The 20,613-nt window shown below is 50.4% G+C and overlaps 1 protein-coding gene across 1 annotated transcript in view; it reads right to left on the minus strand.

Moving 5' to 3' along the window:
- The window catches only part of TMPRSS13 (transmembrane protease, serine 13), an 82,088-nt gene that overhangs the window by 16,512 nt on the left and 44,963 nt on the right, over positions 1-20,613 (minus strand). Inside the window, exons 2-5 of the mRNA XM_011965002.1 lie at positions 10,536-10,688; positions 2,825-2,926; positions 1,322-1,379; positions 70-162 (exon numbers count right to left, since the gene is read on the minus strand). Of these exons, the coding sequence (XP_011820392.1) occupies positions 70-162; positions 1,322-1,379; positions 2,825-2,926; positions 10,536-10,688 (406 nt within the window). The remainder of the gene's footprint in view (positions 1-69; positions 163-1,321; positions 1,380-2,824; positions 2,927-10,535; positions 10,689-20,613) is intronic.

A 20,613-nucleotide genomic window follows, 5' to 3' on the forward strand; every position in this document is an offset into this window, starting at 1 on the left:
TGGAGGTGTCCCAGCTGGAGATGCCTGGGCTGGAGATGCCCGGCCTGGAGGTGTCCCAGCTGGAGATGCCTGGGCTGGAGATGCCCGGCCTGGAGATGTCCCAGCTGGAGATGCCTGGGCTGGAGACGCTCCAGCTGAAGGTGTTCTCACTGGAGATGCATTCTGAAAGCAGATCGAAGAGTATCCCTCAGGCTGCTCCCCTGCCAACTCACCTCAGCTGTCGGCTCTGCTGCACTAGGATATGAATGCTCTGAGGCAGCAGCTAGGGGTTGAGCAAAGCCCCCCGGACAAGGAAACATCTGAGAGGAGGACTGTGTCCAAGGATAGAATGAAAGCTCAAAGAGCCTGCTGTCCCCCAGCTCCCCTAGGGGCTCCCCTGCCACTTAGGACCTACAGAGAAGGGTGGAGGGAAATGGGCCATGTGCCCGGGGATTGGGGGTCACCTGCTTAGGCTACACATGTCTAGGAAGGGTTAAAGGAAGAGGCTGCTGGGCTGGTCACTCACTCTGAGACCTCGTATCAAGGGAATGTGGTCCCCTATGGGGAAAGCAAAGACCCCTCTGCCCTCTTCCCTTCCACCTCCTACATCTGCATCCTTTACTTTCATGTATGTGCGTTAGATTATAAAATACTGTTCTTACTATGAGCTGTAATCCCTAGTTAAGCACTAGTTAAGGAAAGCCCTGACCTGCCAACTGAAGGGGCAGAGCGCCAGTGTGAGCTCATCTGAGGGAGAAAAAGAATGCTGTACAAAGCCAGACTAAGGTCTTTGCATAACACGGACAAGCCTCAGCTGCAGAAGGCCCTGTCCTTCCCTCTGGTGGTGGCCTGGGCCTCGGCTCCTGCCAGGGATCCTGGCACTGTGGCACCTTCACCGGCCTGCCTGGTCTCCCTTCCTCTTTTGTGCACACTCTAAGTCTTCCCCAACTTCAGGGGGACTTCCCGTAAGCCAGGACAATAAAATACTAATCACTCGTGTGCATGGCACTTTAGAGGTGAAAATAAACTTTCACATCTGTGGCCTCATGATGACCTCACCACATCCCTGGGAGGTTAGTACTTTTGGAAGCCCATTTTACAGATAGGGAAGCCAAGGTTCAGAGCTCAGCTTGCAGAATCACAGAGTCAGGGTTCTACCCCATGCCTACTTGTCTCTAAGTCTCCTGCCCTTCTTGAGTCAGAAGAGCTTCCCGGCACAGTCTTCGTGAATGGCATGTACAGAGTGCGCATTTTGCCTTTGTGAGATTGGTTAAGAATGGGGCCCCGTGGCCCTGCAGGGCCGGGAACACCTTGGGAACCTGGGGATAGGGCGGAGGGTTACAACAGGGATCTTGGTCTTGTAGTACTTTCTGGTGTGACCCACAGTTGGGCCCTGTGACCTGCCAAGACCAGGAGGTGCCTACTGGCCCAGAGCAGTGGGGTCAGGTGGGTCTTCAGGTGCTCTGGGTTAGAGAGACCAGGTTGGAATTTGGCCTGCCTCTAAGGCGGCTGGGTGCCCCAGGCAAGTGACTTCGCCTCTTTACATCTCAGTTACCTATCTGTAAGCTGGAGTGAAGCACCTTACTTCATGGTACTGAAGTCACAGATCATACCTGTAAAATGCCCAACACACAGTGAGGGCGTGGTGAGCAGTGGCTGTGATGGAGGGGTTTTGTTTGTTTGTTGAGTCTTGCTCTGTCACCCAGGCTGTAGTGCAGTGGCATAATCTTGGCTCACTGCAACCTCCGCCTCCCAGGTTCAAGCTATTTTCCTGCCTCAGCCTCCCCAGTAGCTGGGGCTACAGATGTGTGCCACCACACCTGGCTACTTTTTCTATTGGAATCTCACCCCATTGCCCAGGCTGGAGTGCAATGCCACAATCCTGGCTCACTGCAACCTCTGCTGGGTTTAAGGGATTCTCCTGCCTCAGCCTCCTGAGAAGCTGGGATTATAGGCACCCGCCGCCGCGCCTGGTTAATTTTTTTTTAATTATTATACTTTAAGTTCTGGGGTACATGTGCACAACATGCAAATTTTTGTATTTTTAGTAGAGATGGGCTTTCACCATGTTGGCAAGGCTGGTCTCAAACTCCTGACCTCAAATGATCCACCCGCCTCAACCTCCCAAAGTGCTGGGATTACATGCGTGAGGCATCACACCACACCCAGCCGGTAGTGGGGTTTTGTTTGTTTGCTTGTGAGATTGCTGGGCTTGCTATGGAAAAATCTGTTTGAATCTGATTGTCTCCATTCCCAATTGCATTTCCTGGGCAAGCGACATAACCCTTCAGTGCCTGATTCCATGCATGTGAAATGGGCAGACCTCACCTCCTTCCCCCAGATAAATGGGTGATACACATGAAAGAGCCGGGTCTATAAATGTGTGTCAAACAGTGACAAAGATAACAGCCCACTAGCACTTTCTGGGATCCCATTCCCACCTCTTCACAGCTCTTTGCAGTTGATATGGTTAGCCTCATTTTACAGATATTGAAACAGAGGTCCAGGCAGGTTAAGAACATGCCCAGATTCACACACCAGGTAAGTGACAGCTCAGATTCTAACCAGGCCTGCTAGGAGCAAGGAGGGCCTTGACCTATAGTGTCACAAACATCCACAGGACCTACCTTCGTCTCTTCAGGGCTTGTATGTGCAGTTTTGCACCACTATGTGATTTGATCCTCACAAGTCTGTCAGTTAGCAAGCTGGGCAGGAATTACTACCCCCAGTTTGTACACAAGGACCCGGGGCTCAGAGAGACCAAACAGCCCACCTGGACGAGCTAGTGGTCTGTAGGAACTCGCGCACAGTCTTCTAATTCCCAGGCAGCTCAGGCTGTCTCTACCTGAACGGGACCCTGCCATCCAGCGCCAGCTGCCCCATCAGGAAGAGGCCCAGAGGAAAGTGGGTGGGCAGGTGGGGGAGGGAGCTGGGGAAAGCTGTAAAGCTAGAACAGGAGAAGGGAGTCAGGCCAGAGAGGGAACTGGTGGTGAGGGAGCATGGGTGGAAAGCCAAGAGCTGCAGAAAGGGCGACACATCCAAAAATGGAATGGAGGCCCGGCAGGCCTTGAGTCTGGGGGTATCTAGCTCTGGTCTGGCTAGAGCAAGTGCTCTGCTGTCAGGGCCTGGGAGGCAGGTGGAAAGCCACTGGGCCCCCAGACCAGGGCAAGAGGAGAGTTCTGGAGCCTCAAGACCCGAAGGAGAATTGCCCATGAAGAGAACTACAAGTCCCCACAGGGGCATCAGGATGAAAGGGCAGCCCCCAAACCAGATGAGAGCAGCCTCCAGAGTGAGGCCCCCGCTCCACCCCTTGACTCTGACCCTCAACCCAAACCCTCCCAGACATCAAGAAGAGTTCTCATCTTCAGGGATCATCTGAGTAAGAGATTCCACATCAACCTTCTTTAGGCACTTCACAGCCTGCTGTCCCACGCTGCTGGAAGTTCTTCCTCATATCTAACCTGTTATAGCACTAACTCATTTCTTTGCCCCAATTCTTGGAGAACAACTGCTGAGCCTCTAGCTTTCCACCAGAGGCCTGACCTCACCCTCAGAGTAGAGGCCTTCAGCAGCTGGGGAATGGGAAGGGAGGAGACTACTTGTTTGTTTGTTTGTTTGTTTGTTTTGAGACAGAGTCTCCTCTGTCGCCAGGCTGGAGTGCAGTGGCGCCATCTCAGCTCACTGTAACCTCCACCTCCCAGGTTCAAGAGATTCTCCTTCCTCAGCCTCCTGAGGACCTGGGACTACAGGCACGCGCCACCATGCCCAAATTTTTGTATTTTTAGTTGAGATGGGGTTTCACCATGTTAGCCAGGATGGTCTCCATCTCTTGAGCTTGTGCCTGCCTCGGCCTCCCAAAGTGCTGGGATTACAGACGTGAGCCACTGCGCCTGGCTGAGACTTCTTATCCAAGGTCCCAACCTACAAGGGGCAGAACCAGGACCAGAACCCAAGCTTCCCAAATCCCGGCCTTTGGCAGTGAGCCGGAGACTCAGGAATGGAAGTGAAATGACCAACTCCTTGATGTGTCCTGGTGTCTCCACAACTTGCCTGCAGACCAAAGGCTTCTCAGCCTGCTCAAGGGCAGGTGCACAGGGCGGAGCAGGGGAGTGTGGTCAACTCTGAGCCACGTCCCTGGCCTAACTTTGCCAACCATTCTTTCCTGGCTGTGCCTCTCCTCCCCACCTACCCCTGGGGTGGTCTCTGAGGTTACCCCCTGCAGTAACATAATTGTAAGCCCTTACCATGCCATGGAACAGGCCCACACCCCAGGCTGTCACTGCTACCACCTGGCTATGCCTCTGCAGCTCCCAAGGGTCCTCACCCAAGGCTTGTTCAGGGCCCTCCAGGCATTTTGGGGCAGGAAGCAGCATGGCAGGAAGGCAGGGCAGGGATCCGCAGGAAAGCAGTGAAGGGCAAGCTAGGGAGGGCTAAGAGGAGCAGCCCCTGGCCCCGGGAGTCTTTCCAAAGCCCGTCCCTGGACAGAAGCCTGTAAGCATTTTTACTCCCACTTTACAGACTGAGAGGTAGAGGCCCAAAAGGTTTGTGTGCTTTGCCCAAAGTTGTTCAGGCCCATCTTACAGTAGAGGACGGACTAAAATGCAAGGCCCCCTGCTTCCAGCCTAGGGCTCTCGACACCACAGCTCCCAGGGGTAGATCGCCTGTGAGGCAAATGGGATGTTTTTCTGGTTTCCAATTGCAGACTCTGCCCCTTGGGCCGTTACCTGGTAGGGATGGTAGTAAGTTAGCCAACCCCTGAGTACGTCCAGCCCTTGGCCTCTCCTCGACCTTCTGGGGGCCCAGCCAGTGATGCCAGGGAGAGGGGGGCCTCTGTCTTTGCTGAGTGATGCGGGCTCATGGTTGCTTCATCTCAGTGGTTATGGAGCTGCTGCCGTGGATCGAGCCCCAGGCTCTGCATAGTGAGAGTTCTCTAGCCATAAGCAGCAGCCTGAACTTGGGAAATATGCACTTCAGGTACCCCAGAGCCTGGGCTTGCAGTGTGAGCGATCCCATAAAAAGTTATCCTGCAATTGAACAATGACAACACTTGGACATAGGATGGGGAACATCACACACCAGCGCCTGTGGTGGGGTTGGGGGAGAGGGGAGGGATAGCATTAGGAGATACATCTAATGTAAATGACGAGTTAATGGGTGCAACACACCAACATGGTACATGGATACATATGTAACAAACCTGCACATGTATCCTAGAACTTAAAGTATTAAAAAAAAAAAAAAACTCTCCCGCTAGTCCTGAAGAATGTCCAGCAGGCAGCAGCAGCTGCGATGATGCATCTTCATGGCCTGAGGGCAGGTGCATCAGGGCCCCTTTCAGTCCAGTTTAAGCCAACTGGGCCTCCCTCGTCAGCCCTGGGCCATCCCTTCGTAAAGCTACCACCCAGGGTTGGGCATATCACAGGCTGTCAGAACTGCAAGGACTCTGAAAACCCTCTAAGCCAGGCATGGTGGCGCCGGCCTGTAGTCCCAGCTACTTGGGAGGCTGAGGTGGGAGAATGGCTTGAGGTCAGAAGCTCAAGAGCAACCTAGGCAACATAGCAAGACCCCATCTCAAAGAAAAGGAAAGAAAAGAAACCCTACCCAAGCCCTTTATACTATTGATGAGGCGATAAAGGCCCAGAAAAGCTGTGTGACTTGCTCACGGTCACACAGCCAGTTGGGGACAGTGCCAGTTCTAGAACCCTGATCTTCTGGCGCTCATCCTTGGGCTGTTACACAACACTCTGCGCTTCCTCTGTCTGTCCCTTACCAGCCTCCATGAAAAAAGACCCTTCCCAGACAGAAACCCCGTGGCAGTGTCTCTCTCCCAGTGACCCTGGGCATCAAGGGCGCCCATAGGGTGGGCACAGGCAGACCATGGGCCAACAACCCAGCACTCTGGGCTAAGCAAGAAGAAACCCCCCTCCCTAAACCCTTCTGGAAGCGCTGGGGGCACTAAGAAAGATCAGGAGTTCCCTTCAACAAAGCCTAAAAACCCTCCTTGCCTGTTGGGAACCTGGGGTGCCCTTGGTCTGTGGCAGGGGAGGCCTGAAGCCTTCCCAGAGAGGGCCATGCTGGACTGGGTGACTTTTTTCCCTTCCTCACGGCTAGACCCAGGCTTCACTGCGCCTCCAGGTACCCAAGGCCCTTTCCTACTCTCCCCTCCCTGAACCCAGGGAAACCCCACAAATATAGGTTCCCCTCAGCACACAGGCATCTTCCCCACCACCTCCTCACCCACCACCAGCATCCCCAGCACACACGCAGTGTACACCTCAGGGACTCAGGTCAGCCCTTGAGGCAGACTGAACTCCAGAAGGGGCCAAAGCTGCAGGGCCTGCCTCGACCTGGGGGTGGGGGGCCGGGGGAGCCTCACCTCTGCTCCTGGGCAGGCATGTGACCTTGGGGACAGTCACATCCCCCTCTGGGCCTCAGCTCCCTCATCTATAACATCAGGGTGTTGGACAATCAGCGGTTTTCAAACAGGGTTCCACAGAGCATTTCAGTTTCCATGGAGGTGCCTGGGAGACCAGCTGGTGGGGACTGTGGTGGGCTCTGAGCCCTTACCCCACCTCAGCAGAGAAGATCAACCTTCCAGTCTCATACAGTGGAGTCTACGTAACATTCATTTGAACAAAAGAGGCAGCTACTACAAAGAACTTGAAAGGCACTGGCCAGGGTAAGTGCTGAAGTCCCTTCCAGTTTCCGACGCCTCCTGTGCACATGAAAAAGCTTGGGAAATCCCTGTTAGACCAGAATCAAGACGCCTCCCTGTTCATTCATTCATTCATTCATTCATTCATTCATCCATCAAATGCTGTAAAGAACATGGAGTGCCCACTATTGCCAAACAAATAATATTTGATTGCCCAGGAGCTTGCTGCCTCAGTGTTTCCCTGTGTCTGTGCCTTCTCTTGCCGCCAGTCACTCAGGGCTGGTACATAATGGCGGCCCCGCTAAAGTTTTGGGTATTGCTTCCCTCCTAGGGAAACCAGCCCCCATCTGGTGCTGTCAAGGCCTCCGCTTGACTGCTAAAGCCTGGGTTCCCCGTGGTGGCTTCCCTCGTGCCTGCGCCACCAGTGCCCTGCCCACTTGTCCAGGCACATCCACCCTCATTGTTGCTATACCAAGAGGAAGCTGTTTTGCCAAAACAAGACACTTAAGCTAAGTGGCCATTGTTACAACAGTCATCCTTCCCACCCAGCTCCCCAGCCCAGGGCCCAATACACACACTCCCACATGCTTACACTCACATCTGCCAAGTCTCAGGGGACAATGCAGGGGAAAGCAAGGTGGCTGTGCCAAGGGAAGTCTGCTCCGCACCAATGACAATGTGAAATAGAGGACAAGGTGAGGGCTGCACACCGACAGCGGCATAGGGCAGATGCCAGGGTCCTTGGGATGCCTGGGGCTGGGAGATGGCAGAGTGACTTGAGCCTGCAGGTGAACCATCTTGGGAACTGCCCAGCCCCCTCTGGAAAGGGTGCCTCATCCGGGACCAGCGCCGCGCCCCCAGATGGTTCTCACTAGTCCCTAGCACCTGTAGCCTTGGGCTAATTTCAAACCTGTTCCACTTGAAGAAGGCCCAGTGTAAGAAAAATCCACTCCACAAAGGAACGTTGCTTCATCAATGGGTCTAATTCAGTCTTTCTTTAATAAGCATTGCACTGCTCTGATCATTAAAAATGTGACCCATTTTGAAAAGGCACAAAATATGCGCTGTCAAGAACAAATGCACATATCTGGTGTGGCGCACCTGCCATCCCGTTCTATGTAATTCCAGACTGTCAGGGAGCCAGAAGGGAGCCTCAGGGGGGAATTTGTCCAACCTTCTTCTTTGGTGGGAAAGCTGAGGCACAGGGAGAAGAAGATGTTTGTCCAAATCTGTAAAAGCCAGCGCCAAATTCTAGGCAGTGATGATAAATTTCAATATTCTGTGACTCTATCTCTATCTATCTCTATCTCTCTATGCCAGATGCTGTTCTAAATGAGCCTTACTATGGGAAGGACACTATTTTGAGACTCCTTGAGGTAGGTATTAAATTAAGTTTAGCCTAAAGCTGCCTCCTTACATATTTTAAGTTTGGATCAAAAGGTTTCTCCGTACATAATGAACTATAACTCAACTGGACGTGTACACAGACTGTAAGCTACTCTTGTTAACAATCACCAATTTTGCCCAATCAAAGGCAGCCAACTGTTCAAACCGTGTTCAAATAAAGCTGTTTCTGTACCTCACTTCCATTTTCCAAACGCTACTTGCCTTTTCCTGTCCATAAATCCTCTCCAACCACGCAGCTGTGTGGGAATCTCTCTGAATCTATTCTTCGGGGGACTGCTCCATTTGAGAATCGTTCTTTGCTCAATTAAACTCTGTTAAATTTAGTTTGTCCAACATTTTTCTTTTGAGAGTAGTATTATTATTCCATTTTACAGATGAAGAGACTAAGGTACAGAAAGGTGAAGTGGCTTGCCCGAAGCTGACGGGGAATGTGGTCAGTTCTCTGTCTACCACAACATGCAACTTTCTTTTGAATATGAGAAACCGAGACCCTTCTCCACCTCTTTTCCAAGGTCCCTCTGAAGATCCAGCAGCTGCCAGAGGAGTGCCATCAGGCTCAAGCCCACTGGCCATCATCTCCCTCACGACATTTTGGAGTTGAGGGATAGAAATCACAATGCATCTCTCTGCAATAAAGCCCTCAGGGAGAAGGCACAAGCTCAGGCAACCAGCTTCTCCCAGCCCACTCCTATATAACCAAGGTTAAGAAATCTGCTGCAGATGGGATTACGAGCCCCAACTATAGGCTCACTCTCTTGGGGGTTCCATCTTAAATAGGGGAGTAAAGTTAAGAACCTTAAATAAGGATGTAATGATTCCATTCTTCCATTCCAAGATAAGTTTGGACAATCTTTTTTTCAGAATGAACGTGGTATCTGTCATCATATTTGACACTTAATTCATAGATTAATTGGGAGTTCTCCAGTGAAGTCTGTTCTCTGTGCTGTAACCCTCCAGCAACCTTCGGATTGGTCCCTGACTCTGAAGAGATGAGCTTCCTGGGAAGACATCGCCCCATCACCCTGTCTCAAGGACAGACTATCCAACTCCAATGGGAGCATGGCCACCCTCCTGATAGCTCAGCCCTTCTCACTCTTGGGTTTAGGGACCATCTAGTTTAGGCTCCCAGCAAACTGCCAAGGAGGAGCCCCATGGCTGTGACTAAGTGTTCAACTTCAGCATGCCCCTGTGTACCCCGCTTACTGCTCAACAGTAAGAGGCTCTGATAACCTCCCAAGGCCTAGGGCCAAGTGACTTTGGTGAGGTAGAGACATGAACCAAGGAGCTCAGAACAGAGGGCAACGGAGGTAGCCTGGGAAAGAAGAGTCAAGAAGGGGCTGGAAGAATGCTGGGAAAAATGATGGTAAAGTTTGCAGAAGCGCATTGGGGGTTCAGAATGGACTGCAAGACAACTATAAGCCAGAACGTAGGATGAGCTGACGTTTCCCAAACCCAGTGCCGACCCATTCTTCCCAGAGTCCCAGGCTCCACCATATCAGTAAGGTACAGAGAATTTGGAGAGGGGCAGAAAACAAGACCTAAAGGAGAAATGAGAGCACAAAAGGGATTTCCTGGAAGAAAAGAAAGTGGAGGCACAGAACAAAATCTTTGGCAGCCTTCATGTGTGTATGACTGGCTTTCCTTCAGAGGACAGGCTAGCTGCTCTCTCCCACCCCAAAAGCAGCAGAAGAAAGGAGCTTGAGTGGTGGCAGGACTTGTGGTTAAACATCAGGAAGCACTTCCCAAGCATGAAAGTTATTAAGCCTTGAAAGAAGTGACCAAGGGAGGTTGAAACATCCCCTTGAAAATCTTAAATGCACACAGAAAGTCACAGTTTTCTGGGAAGGTTTAGGAGTGTAGTGAGGGGTTTAGACAAGGTGACCCTGAATTGCAGTTAGGATGTTTTTGATTTTCCAACCAGCAAAAATGAGATTAAAGTAGATTAGCCTGGATTCCCAACCAGTCAAGTTGATGCTGTAACAGCATGGACGCCCGGCGGAAGTGCTCACAGGCCACAGAGCAGGAACCCGAGACTCAGCCACACAGCCCTGGGGTGCTTACCAGCCAGACCCCAAATCCCAGCACCTTCTCCTCCCAGGGGCTCTTTCTAGAACCATGTTAAAAGGAGACCAAGAGATCTTGATCCTAAGTAGCTTCAAACTAGAAGAGGCACAGCCAGTTTGCCCCGAACCTGAAACACAGAGGTGGCCGTCCCACCTGTCTCCCAGCCTCAGCCCTGCTTCCTCAGCACTGGGAGGATCTGGCCTGAGGCCTGAGGTCGCACTCACCCCGTGGCTGTCCCTCTCCATGGTCTCTGAGGGAAGAGTCCTCTAGGCTTAGCTGATGTCAAGGACAAGATCCATGTTGGCCCCTGGCTTCCCAGGCATGTGGGGTAAAGGGGTTGGAGGGCCAAGGGCCAGCCCCCACCAAACGGGGCGGGGAAGCCGGTTGGGATACGTGAAGTAATCCCCAGTATAAACAACACAGAACTTGCCAGACCTGTTCCTCCGCCCCCTCGTCGTCGAGGCCATCCCAGTTACTCAGCGAATGCTGAATTCCGAATACCGGGAACCTGAATCTGCCTTTATTCCTGAAACTGCCCCCACAGAAGCAGTGGAGTGTTCCGAGCTGCTTCTTCAGAGGGGCCCTGAGAGAAAGGGCAGAGCCTTGAGAGGACGGTCTTGGTCCTGTTGACCTGAGCCCCTGAAACAGATGCTCCTGAGCCTTCTGAGGGATGACCCTAACCCCGCAGGGGACATTCCAGGCCAGGAATGTCCACCTATGGAAGGACAGTGGGAACCTTCATCTCCAAGGACCAGGTGTCAAAATCCCAAATCAGGGCACATGGTCTCTGGGCACATGGTCTGGCAATTGTTTTTTCCTGAACTCTGTTTTTATGAAACTCTTAACAAATAAATGAAAATCAAATGACCTTTAATTATGCACATAATGAATCACCCCCTATTGAAAACAATAAAGTGCTAGAAGCAACACATCAAAGTCAATGAAATAAAACATAACTATCTGAATGGAAACTGTTCCAAGAAATATTGGGCTGATTCATAGTCCCAAACCTATACCCATTCTGATCCTCAGAGTCAAAAGAAGTAGAGGAAGGGCTATTGCAAAAGGAGTGCTTAGCGCCTCTGATCCCAGCTGAGCTGCTGCTGAGAACTGCAAAAAAGAAGAAGGAGTTCCTGGTGAGGTTTGGGAAGAACTTTCCTAAGCATTTGGAGGCACCAAGATTTTTAGAGTTTGAAGGAAGCTCATGGATTTTTAGCGGTTCAATCATCTCATTTTACAGATGGAGAGACAGCGGGCCAGAGAGGCTGAGGAATGTGCTCAAGCCACACAGCGAACAACAGCAGCAGCAGTAATCTAAAGATGCCAAGAGTCCCGTGAAACACTTCACACGCATCCTTCACGTGTTCATTCAACAAATATGTACTGAGTGCCTGGCATTGCTTTAGGTGCTGGGGACACAGGAACAAAATAGGCAAAGGCTCCTGCCCTAAGGCTCTAGGATTTGGGGGTTGGGGGAAAAAGCAGACAGAAATCAATAAATCAGTTACACAGCCTCCTAGAACGTGAGAAGTACCGTTCAGAAAAATAAAGCAGCGAAAGGATCGAGAAGGCAGGGCAGGCGGAGTCCTGGCCATTGGGAACAGGATGGTCAGACAGGGCTCTCTGTGGTGACGTTTGAGCAAAAACTGAAAGGAAGTGACTACCATCCTCCCCCATTTACATTCAAGAAAACAGAAACTTCTAGCTCACAATGGAAACTGTGCCCCAGCTGAGGGTATCTTGAGGGAAATCTAACCCAGAGGCAAGAGGCTGGAGGAGAGCACCCTGGAGGGCCCAGGCAGGAACCCTAGAGTTCTCTCATCTTGGCATATTGTCTGAGCCACTTCTCTGGCTTTCAAAGACAGCAGAATTCAGCCACAGGCCACATCCCCTTCCTGCCCCATCCACCGGCCCACCATGACAAAGGGGCCCCTCCCATCCGTCCTCCTGAGGAGATACCGGCCTCCTGTCCTCAGCTCTTCCTCTTCCCTCTCTCCTAGGGAGGAGCCCAGCCCCTCTCTGGCTGCCACTGAGCCCTGGCACCCCCAGGCCAGATCTGAAGGCCTCCACTTCATCCCCCAAGCAGGCCACTGGTCTCCAAAGGGCACCCCCAGCGCCCTTCCCTGAAGGTCTCACCAACCTCAGGCTCGGGGGTCTGGGCGAGTCGGAGGGAATGAGAACCCTAACTCTGAGGGGAGCCTGCAAGGCCTGACAGGGTCACCGTCGGGAAAATGAGGAGAACACATAGAACCAGAGGAAGTGTCTGGCACGGGGCACTGGGCAGGCTGGGAAGGAATGTCACTTTCACCTCTTGCTCTTTTCCTTGGTTTCCATCAGGGACACTGTCCCTATCCCAGAGTCCTCACTGACCAAGCCACCTGACCCATGTGACATCCCCTCCAAGGGCAGTTCCGTTCAGCAAGCAATAGCTACTCAGCACCGGGCCCCCGGTGGCTGCTGGGTTGTGAGGGTGGTGGGCAAAGAACAGAAAGGCAGGGGCCCTGCCCTGGGAGAAGACACAGTTGATGTGTTGGGCAGGCGGTGGGGGAGACACTGAGGCATGACATTCCTTGCTGGTGGTTTTCCTATTTCCAGAGTGAAGGCGCTGGGGCAGCGCAAGACCTGGATGCTTCCCCCATGGAGCTGGACTTGGAGGCCTGCACCGCTTTTGACTTCCCCACGTGACCCTGGCCTGGCCCTTTCCTGGCCCCCTCTTCCCGGCCTCCTTTGCTGTCCTCCTGACTGTACAATGCCAGGCCCTCTCTGCCTCCCACACTTCCCTTTGCCTCCTTCTCTCTGGCCTTGGTCCCTGGCTTTCTTCCTCCAGCTCCCTGGTTGCCTTCTGGAAGGACGCCTACCAGGCCCACCTTTGACTACTCCGCAGAACCGGGACCCACCTTCTGCTCCCCGAACCCCTGGGAGAGTGTGGGCCAGCCGTCAGGCCCGTTTGTACCCTGGTCATTTCCTACCTGGGTCATTTCCATGTGGAGTGGAGGGAGTTTTACAGAAAACATGTCAGCCATGCAAACAAGCACACATTCCTGGCAGCTGGCCAGGAGAGTGAGGCGTGAGAAAATCTCACTACTGTTTTGAGACTAAACTCCGAGCTCTCCGCTTCCATGGCTGTTCCAGCCACCACTACCCCAATGCCTTGGGAGCTCCTTCATGGGGCTCCAGCCTGGGAAACAGAGCTCTGCGCCTTCTATTCCCAGCCTTGTTATCTTCCTCAGAGTTCCCACCTTGGGCCCGTGCTCCTCCCTCCTGAGTCTATCAGCAGCTTCACCCCTGAATCACCTCCCAACTCCCTGCTTGGAGCCCTTGCCTACCCTTCCCCACCCTGCGCCCCACTTCTGAGCTTCTCCACTACCCTTGGCACAATAGGCGGGCTTCCCTCCAGGCCTGAGGGCAGCTGGGAAACAAACTACATACTTAGAGGCTCGGCAGGGCAGAAGGGAGACAGTGGGGCCACCCTCAAAGGGGTGAGTCACCAGGAGCCACCCCTGGGCCTAGCACACCTAATGCTCCTACGGTCTGTACTGCCCTCACCCCCGAAGCCCAGCGGTCTTCCTAGCTGCAGCCCCAGGCAGGTCTCTCCCACCCCACTTAGCCTTCCAGGGCTGTCCTGGGTCCCCCCAGGCTGTGGTCTTAGCCGTGCTTCTCCCCACTCCAGGCCTGCAGAGGTTGATCGCTGCTGAGTTCTCTGGACTAGAGGCCGGTTCTCTCTTCCTGCTTTTCCCTTGGGGCTGGACATCAGTGATCAAGTGAGGCACTTGCCCAGGCTGCACAATTTAAGAGAGTGCCCAAATAATCAAGATAAATCATGTTTTAATGAAATATTTTAAAAATCTGCATTAATGGAAAAAGTCCAAGGTGAATAAAATATCAGAATTTTAAGTAAAGGCAGGATCAGTTTTCCATCTGGATTTTTTTGTCTCTCATTTTTATTACTCACATGTTAGCAGGGCCCCATTTTCCCTTGTGATTATTCCTTCTACTTTCTGCAGGATATTGTCCCAGCTGCTCAAAACATCCCGGCCAACCAAGAGCAAGGAAGGCTTCTTCCCAGGGCGTGAGTTCCCTCTCTGCACAGAGCAGACCTGGAGCCCTAGAGAGCTGTTGTCTTCACTATGCATAGCCACCCTAGTTCCTTCTTTTTTGTGCAGTATTACTTCATTTTCAGTCTTCCATGAATCTGCATGGCTTATATGTCCTTTGTTGTGGCTGAACAGGAGTCCTCAGAATTAAGCAAACTGGTGCCTGCCTGACCATTTGTTGAACATGGCACTTGCTGCCAATCTGTTCTAAGATTTGGTTTTTTAAATTAACAATGCATCAATAATAAGTTAACAATTAAATGAATGCTGACAAATGTGCACACCTGTGTAACCACTATGACAATCAAAATCTAGAACATTCCCATCACCCCAAAAAGTTTCCTCCCACCTCTTGCAGTCAATTCTCCACCCCATCCCAGCCCCAGACAATCACTGATCTGCTTCCTGTCACTAGAGGTTAATTTTCCCTTTTCTGGAATCTCATCTAAATCTCCCCTAAGATTTAATGCTGAACCCTGAGCACAGCCCAGCAGGGTCACTGCCCCAGGACTCGCTTCAGGTGCCAGGTCATCCAGACACGATAAGAGGAGGGCAGATCATGTGGATCATTTTTTTTCAAGCCAAGAGAAAATAGCCCATGAGTCCATACAGAGTCCCTGGTCCCCAACTAGCCTCTCAGCAACTCTAAGGGAGGCTTTCAGGGGACTCTGCTGGTGGGGCAACTCTAAGGTTCCCTATTTCCAGCAGATACTGGGCTTCTTCCCTGGATAAAGAGAAAAGGGGAGGGAGAAAAGACTGGCACACCCAGAAGGGGATGCCGGGAAATAAGTGTGGCAGGAAACCAAAAGACCACCTGATGACTCCCCAGCAGGCCTGTGGTTCGGAGAGTCTAGGATCTTAAACGCAGGAGTCACAGGGTTTCTGTTAGTCATGGTGTTTACTGTCCCTTTGTGTCTTGTTCAGGACAACAGGGGGCAGAGAGGGGCAAATCCCTGCTCTTCTTCTGATAATTGGCATTCCTGTCATTGCATGATCAACACTCCATGATTAAAGGCTGGGTGCAGTGGCTCACTACTATAATCCCATTACTTCGGGAAGTTGAGCCAGGAGGACCACTTGAAACCAGGAGTTTGAGACCAGCCTGGACAAAGCGAGATACTCTATCTACAATCAATCAGTCAATCAATCAATCAGTCCAATGAGCTGGGGGCAGTGGTGCGTGCCTGTAGTCCCAGCTGCTCAGGAGGCTGAAGTGGGAGGATCCCTTGAGCCCAGGAGTTTGAGGCTGCAATGAGCTATGATTACACCACTGCAGTGGCAACAGAGCCAGACCCTGTCTATAAAATAAAATAAAATAAAATAAAATAAAATAAATCCATGATTAGATGGGATAAACTAGGTAAGAAGCCTCTGGCATGACGCTGTCAGTCTCAGTCAAGTTGGCCCCTATCCCCTTGAAGAGTGGGCAGTGGGCAGGGGAAGAGGCTGCCCTGCCCTCCAGTACCTCCCAGGCAAAAGCAGCCCAGCCCTCTCACGTGGACCCTCTGCAACACCCCTGCCTGGTGGCTGCCTGGCCTGCGCCCAGATCGCTCCATCTGGGGACAGTTCTGACTGACTAGGCACCACCTGTTTCCAAAGAAGGATTTGATACAGTTGCTTTTCCTTGTAATTCACTCATATGGTGTGTCTGTAGCTCCTTGTTCCCCTCTGAGGGGACCCACAGAAGAAGTCAAATTCCACCTCCCCAAGACAGCCCTTTTCACACTAGAGGGCAACAACTCAATGACCCTCTGTGTCTGCACTTTTCCCACCTGTTCCTTCACTTGCTTCTGCTGGGGGGTGGTTCCAACCCCTCCCTCAGTGGATTTCTCCAAAACAAGGCCCAAGGGCCACAGGCCTCCTGAAGTGCCGGCTGCAGCCATGTTTACACATGCTTACTCTGACTCTTTACATAAAACCCCCACCGTTGCTCACTGGAAATACCCAGTGGACTGCTGCTAATTTTTCCACAGAAATGAGGTAGCTGCGGACAGATCCGTGATGCTGACAGACAGGGCTTAAGCCTGGCAGGGACAAGCATGGGCCCCTCCCGCACACATTGGAGTTGAACATTCACAGAGCGGGTAAGGGTGAGAGTGGCTGACTACTGTGACCTCGAGAATCCCACCTTCAGACGGGACCATCTTTAACTCCCTTTGAACCACCTGAGAAGGCTTTCTCGAGTAGGAGGTGAGATGCCAGAGGCTACACGAACCACAGAGAGACAGCCTGGTGTTCTAGGCTGCCCCGCGAAGGGGACATTCAGAGAGATGAGTGTGGAGTGGTTTGTAGGAGGGACTTTAAGGTCAGATAGCTGTGGAATCACAGCTCTGCCATGTACCGCCTCTATGTTCCTTGAGCAAGCTAATGGCCATCTCAGAACCTCAGTTTCCTCATCCATCAAATGGGGATAATGGTTCCTCTTAGAGTATTTCTGTCCATTCAATGAAATCGTTTGTATAACACATTTGACACAGGACGTGGTACCTAGTGCCCACATATGATTATACACACATTATATATATATATATATATATACACACACACACACACACACACACACATACACATATATACTATACATGGTCATGGTTTCAACAACAAATAGGACTCTGAGCAAGAGAGGAGAGTATTAAAATATGTGCTTTTTTTTTTTTTTTTTTTAAAACAGTCTCACTCTGTCACCCAGGCTGGAGTACAGTGGCACAATCATGGCTCACTACAACCTCAACCTCCTGGGCTCAAGCCATCCTCCTACCTCAGCCTCCCAAGTAGCTATGACTACAGGTGTGTACCATCACATCCAGCTAATTTAATTTTTTTTTGTAGAGATAGGGTCTGACTTTGTTACCCAGGCTTGTCTCAAACTCCTGGCCTCAAATGATCCTCCCACCTTGGCCCCCAAAAGTGCTGGGATTACAGATGTGAGCCACCATGTCTGGCCAAGATATGTACTTTGGATCTGAAGTCCAAAGAGAAGCATCCTTTGCTAGAGATTTGGTGGAGAAAGATCTGGCTTAAGACTTCAGACCTGGGCTTTTGTTGAGATTGTTACTTCTAAGCAGGGCAACTTCCTCCCAGGTGAGGTTTCTCATCTTAAAAAGTGAGGTCCTTTTCAACTCTGGAGAAACTAGAGGTCTCCAGGTAGGAAGATTTGGCACAGAAGAAGGAAGTCATCAAAGGTAATCAGGTGATCTGGAGTTCCTTGTCAAAGAACTGTGAAACAGAAAATCTGAGGCGGGGACACAGAGTCACAATTTGAGATAGAAGAAAATGCCCCTAAGCATAGCCCGGAAAGACAGGAACAGAAGGATGGTCAGAACCAGAGGGAAAGCAAAAACAGGTGCAAGATGCAATCAATAAAAGTTGTAAGGAGAAACTACATGTTTCTTTACGGATAAAAATTAAAAGAACACCAGGAAATAATAACTCACATTTGCAAAGTGCTAGCACATATATATTGTTTCATTTTGTCCTCTGAGCACACTCTAATACAGTTCTTACTACCCTCTTCATCTTCCAACAAGGAAGCAAAGACACAAAGAAATACACTTCCCAGCATCAACAGTTTAAGGACGAAGCTAATTCTCACATTCATTGCATTGATTCGTTCTAAAGCTATGTTTTCTGTCTCCACATCTATGTTCTTACCATAACAATGTCAGCTGGCATAGAGAAGTATAATGAGTCATTGTATTTTTTAATTTTGTTAATGTCAATCTACTGTTTTGATAATAAAATTTAAAATGTTAAATCCGTACATTCTCACTAGAACCTTTATCTGTTCTCTTTACAACTCACAGTATTTGAAAAAAAAATACTTGATTTTGATGCCATTCTTTTCCCAGTTTCATTTCTCAGCTGCTTCAGACAGATGTGTTTTTATCCGAGCAGGTGATGAGTGTGAAGTCACCGAAGGTGAACTCCTGCAGGTCCCCAGATTAATCATGCTGTGTTTTGTCAACTGTCACCCAAAGACAGACACTTATATTGTTTGCTCAGTGAAATGAAATTTTATGCATTTTGATTTTTTCTTGCTTTTCAAATGTGAATCATTTAAAAAGCATACAAAGTTACCCAGACTTCAAGCCTAGTTAACGTAATAAATTTCAGATCTTTGAGCATGCAGCTACACAATTTCATTTCTCTGGTAGTATTCTAGAGTTCGTCTGGAAAGAAAACATGAGCCTTTCTGTTTTTTCAGCTTTCAAAAGACTTTTCTGTTTAGAACAAATTCATCTAAAGGAATAAGAATTTTTTTTTTCTGTGCACATAGAAAAGTGGAACAAACTCCAAGGTCATTTCCTAACCCAAGTGTTACATTCCTGCTCTAGCTCTCGGAAGGAGCCTATGCCACTCTGCATCCTTTGACCTCACTTAATCTGACTTGGCCCTGGGTAGAGAAGCTTCTACACACTGAGTCAGACCCACAGGCAGACAGGACCAGGAGGCTGTCTTCAGCAGAGGACGTTTGGTGATACCTTCCAGTGTAATATTAAGACTTGTAACATCACATTCTCTTCCTTTATCTCATCTGCTCCTCAGGACAGTCCTCCAAGGTACATAGGACAAGTACCATTCTTGCTAAAGCCCAGAGAGGCTGGACAGCCTGCTCAAAGCCACAAGGTTGGTGGCTTGGCTGAGCCTCGCAGCAAAATACCTCCAAAGCTATGCCCTTCGCAACATTAATGGTACATTCCAGACAGCCTCAGAGTCCCTTCATAGCAGTGATAGATACAACATCCGTGAAGATACAAACACGGGGGCCGGGCGCTGTGGCTCGCGCCTATAATCCCAGCACTTTGTGAGGCCGAAGCAGGTGGGTCACTTGAAGTCAGGAGTTCTAAATCAGCCTGGCCAACATGGTGAAACCCTGTCTCGACTAAAAATGCAAAAATGTTAGCCAGGCATGGTGGCACATATCTGTAATCCCAGTTACTCGGGAGGGTGAGGCAGGAGAATCCCTTGAACCCGGGAGGCGGAGGTTGCAGTGAGCTGAGATTGCGCTATTGCACACCAGCCTGGGCAACAGAGTGAGACTCCATTTCAAAAAAAAAAAAAAAGATGTAAACACTTCCCTTGAACCTGTCTTTATTTCCAACCTGTAGCACTTCTTAGAGACAACGCGTCATGGCCCAGGTCCAGCCCTGGGTTGGCTACCCCCCAGAAGTGGAACCCTGGTCAATCACTTTGCTTTAGTTCTGTCAACCGTGATCCAGCAAAGATGTGTCTGTTCTGCCTGTCCCTTAAAGATCAAGTGACATGTGAGACGAATCTTGCGGAACTCTGAAGTACTGTAATGACGTTGGACGTTCTTACTATAAGTTTAAAACTCTCTGCAAACAGATCTTCCTACCGTTTGTCTTCACACAATACTTGTGGGTTCTAAGATGCTCCTCTTCTAACCTGTCAGAATTCAGTTCGGCCTTGGAAGATTTAGAGATTTCTATTGTTTTCCTTCTCAGCCTTAGTTCTCCCAAACTGAGGGGTTATGATGTTTCTGGTAGCTCCTGACAGAGACCCTTTAACCACAAAAGCACTGAGTGAGGGGCATAACACAAAGACAGGAAAAGGTTTCCGGTTGAATTCCAGAATCTTCCCGGAAAACATCCAGATTCCAATGGTCTTTTGGGTCGTTGCTACCTTGGACTGCCCATGAGTAGGCTGCATTCAAAATTGTCTATCATAACTGCCAGCACTCCTTCCTTGAGTCAAAATATCTGGCTCAGGACCCGTGGCCCTAAAGTGAGAGTCATGAAGCATTTTGCAGGGATGTTCTCCCTTCCATTTTAGCAAATCAAAACCCACTCACTCAGCCCCTGAATCTTGCTTAGTTTTTATACATTCCATAAACAATTCTTTATGGTGTATCTGTCATGTTCCAGATACTGCTCAGGCTACTAAAATAGAGCAGGAACAGCCTGACTCTGTGCCTGTCCTCATGACCTTCGCCTTCAGTGAGGAGCCTCATGCCCCTTTATCCTTGCCCTCCTCACCTTGGGGCCTTGCTGCTAGAAAAACAATAGCTAATGTTTATTGAAGTCTCTTTAGGTGCAGTGTCTTCATAGCAACCTTATGCATAGATATTTTCATTCCCATTTTACAGATGAAGAAGCAACCGAGGCTCAAAAAGGATAAGTAGCTCATGCCTGTAATCCCAGCACTTTAGGAGACCAAGGCAGGTGGATCACCTGAGGTCAGGAGTTCGAGACCAGCCTGCCCAACATGGCAAAACCCTGTCTGTACTAAAAAAACAAAAATTAGCCAGGTGTGGTGGCGTGTGCCTGTAATTCCAGCTACTCAGGAGGTTGAGACATGAGAACCGCTTGAACCCAGGAGTCGAAGGTTGCAGTGAGCCAAGATGGTGCCACTGCACTCCAGCCTGGGTGACGGAGTGAGACTTCATCTCAAAAA

The sequence above is a fragment of the Mandrillus leucophaeus genome, unplaced genomic scaffold, assembly GCF_000951045.1.
Source record: "Mandrillus leucophaeus isolate KB7577 unplaced genomic scaffold, Mleu.le_1.0 Scaffold71, whole genome shotgun sequence".
Classification (NCBI taxonomy): domain Eukaryota; kingdom Metazoa; phylum Chordata; class Mammalia; order Primates; family Cercopithecidae; genus Mandrillus; species Mandrillus leucophaeus.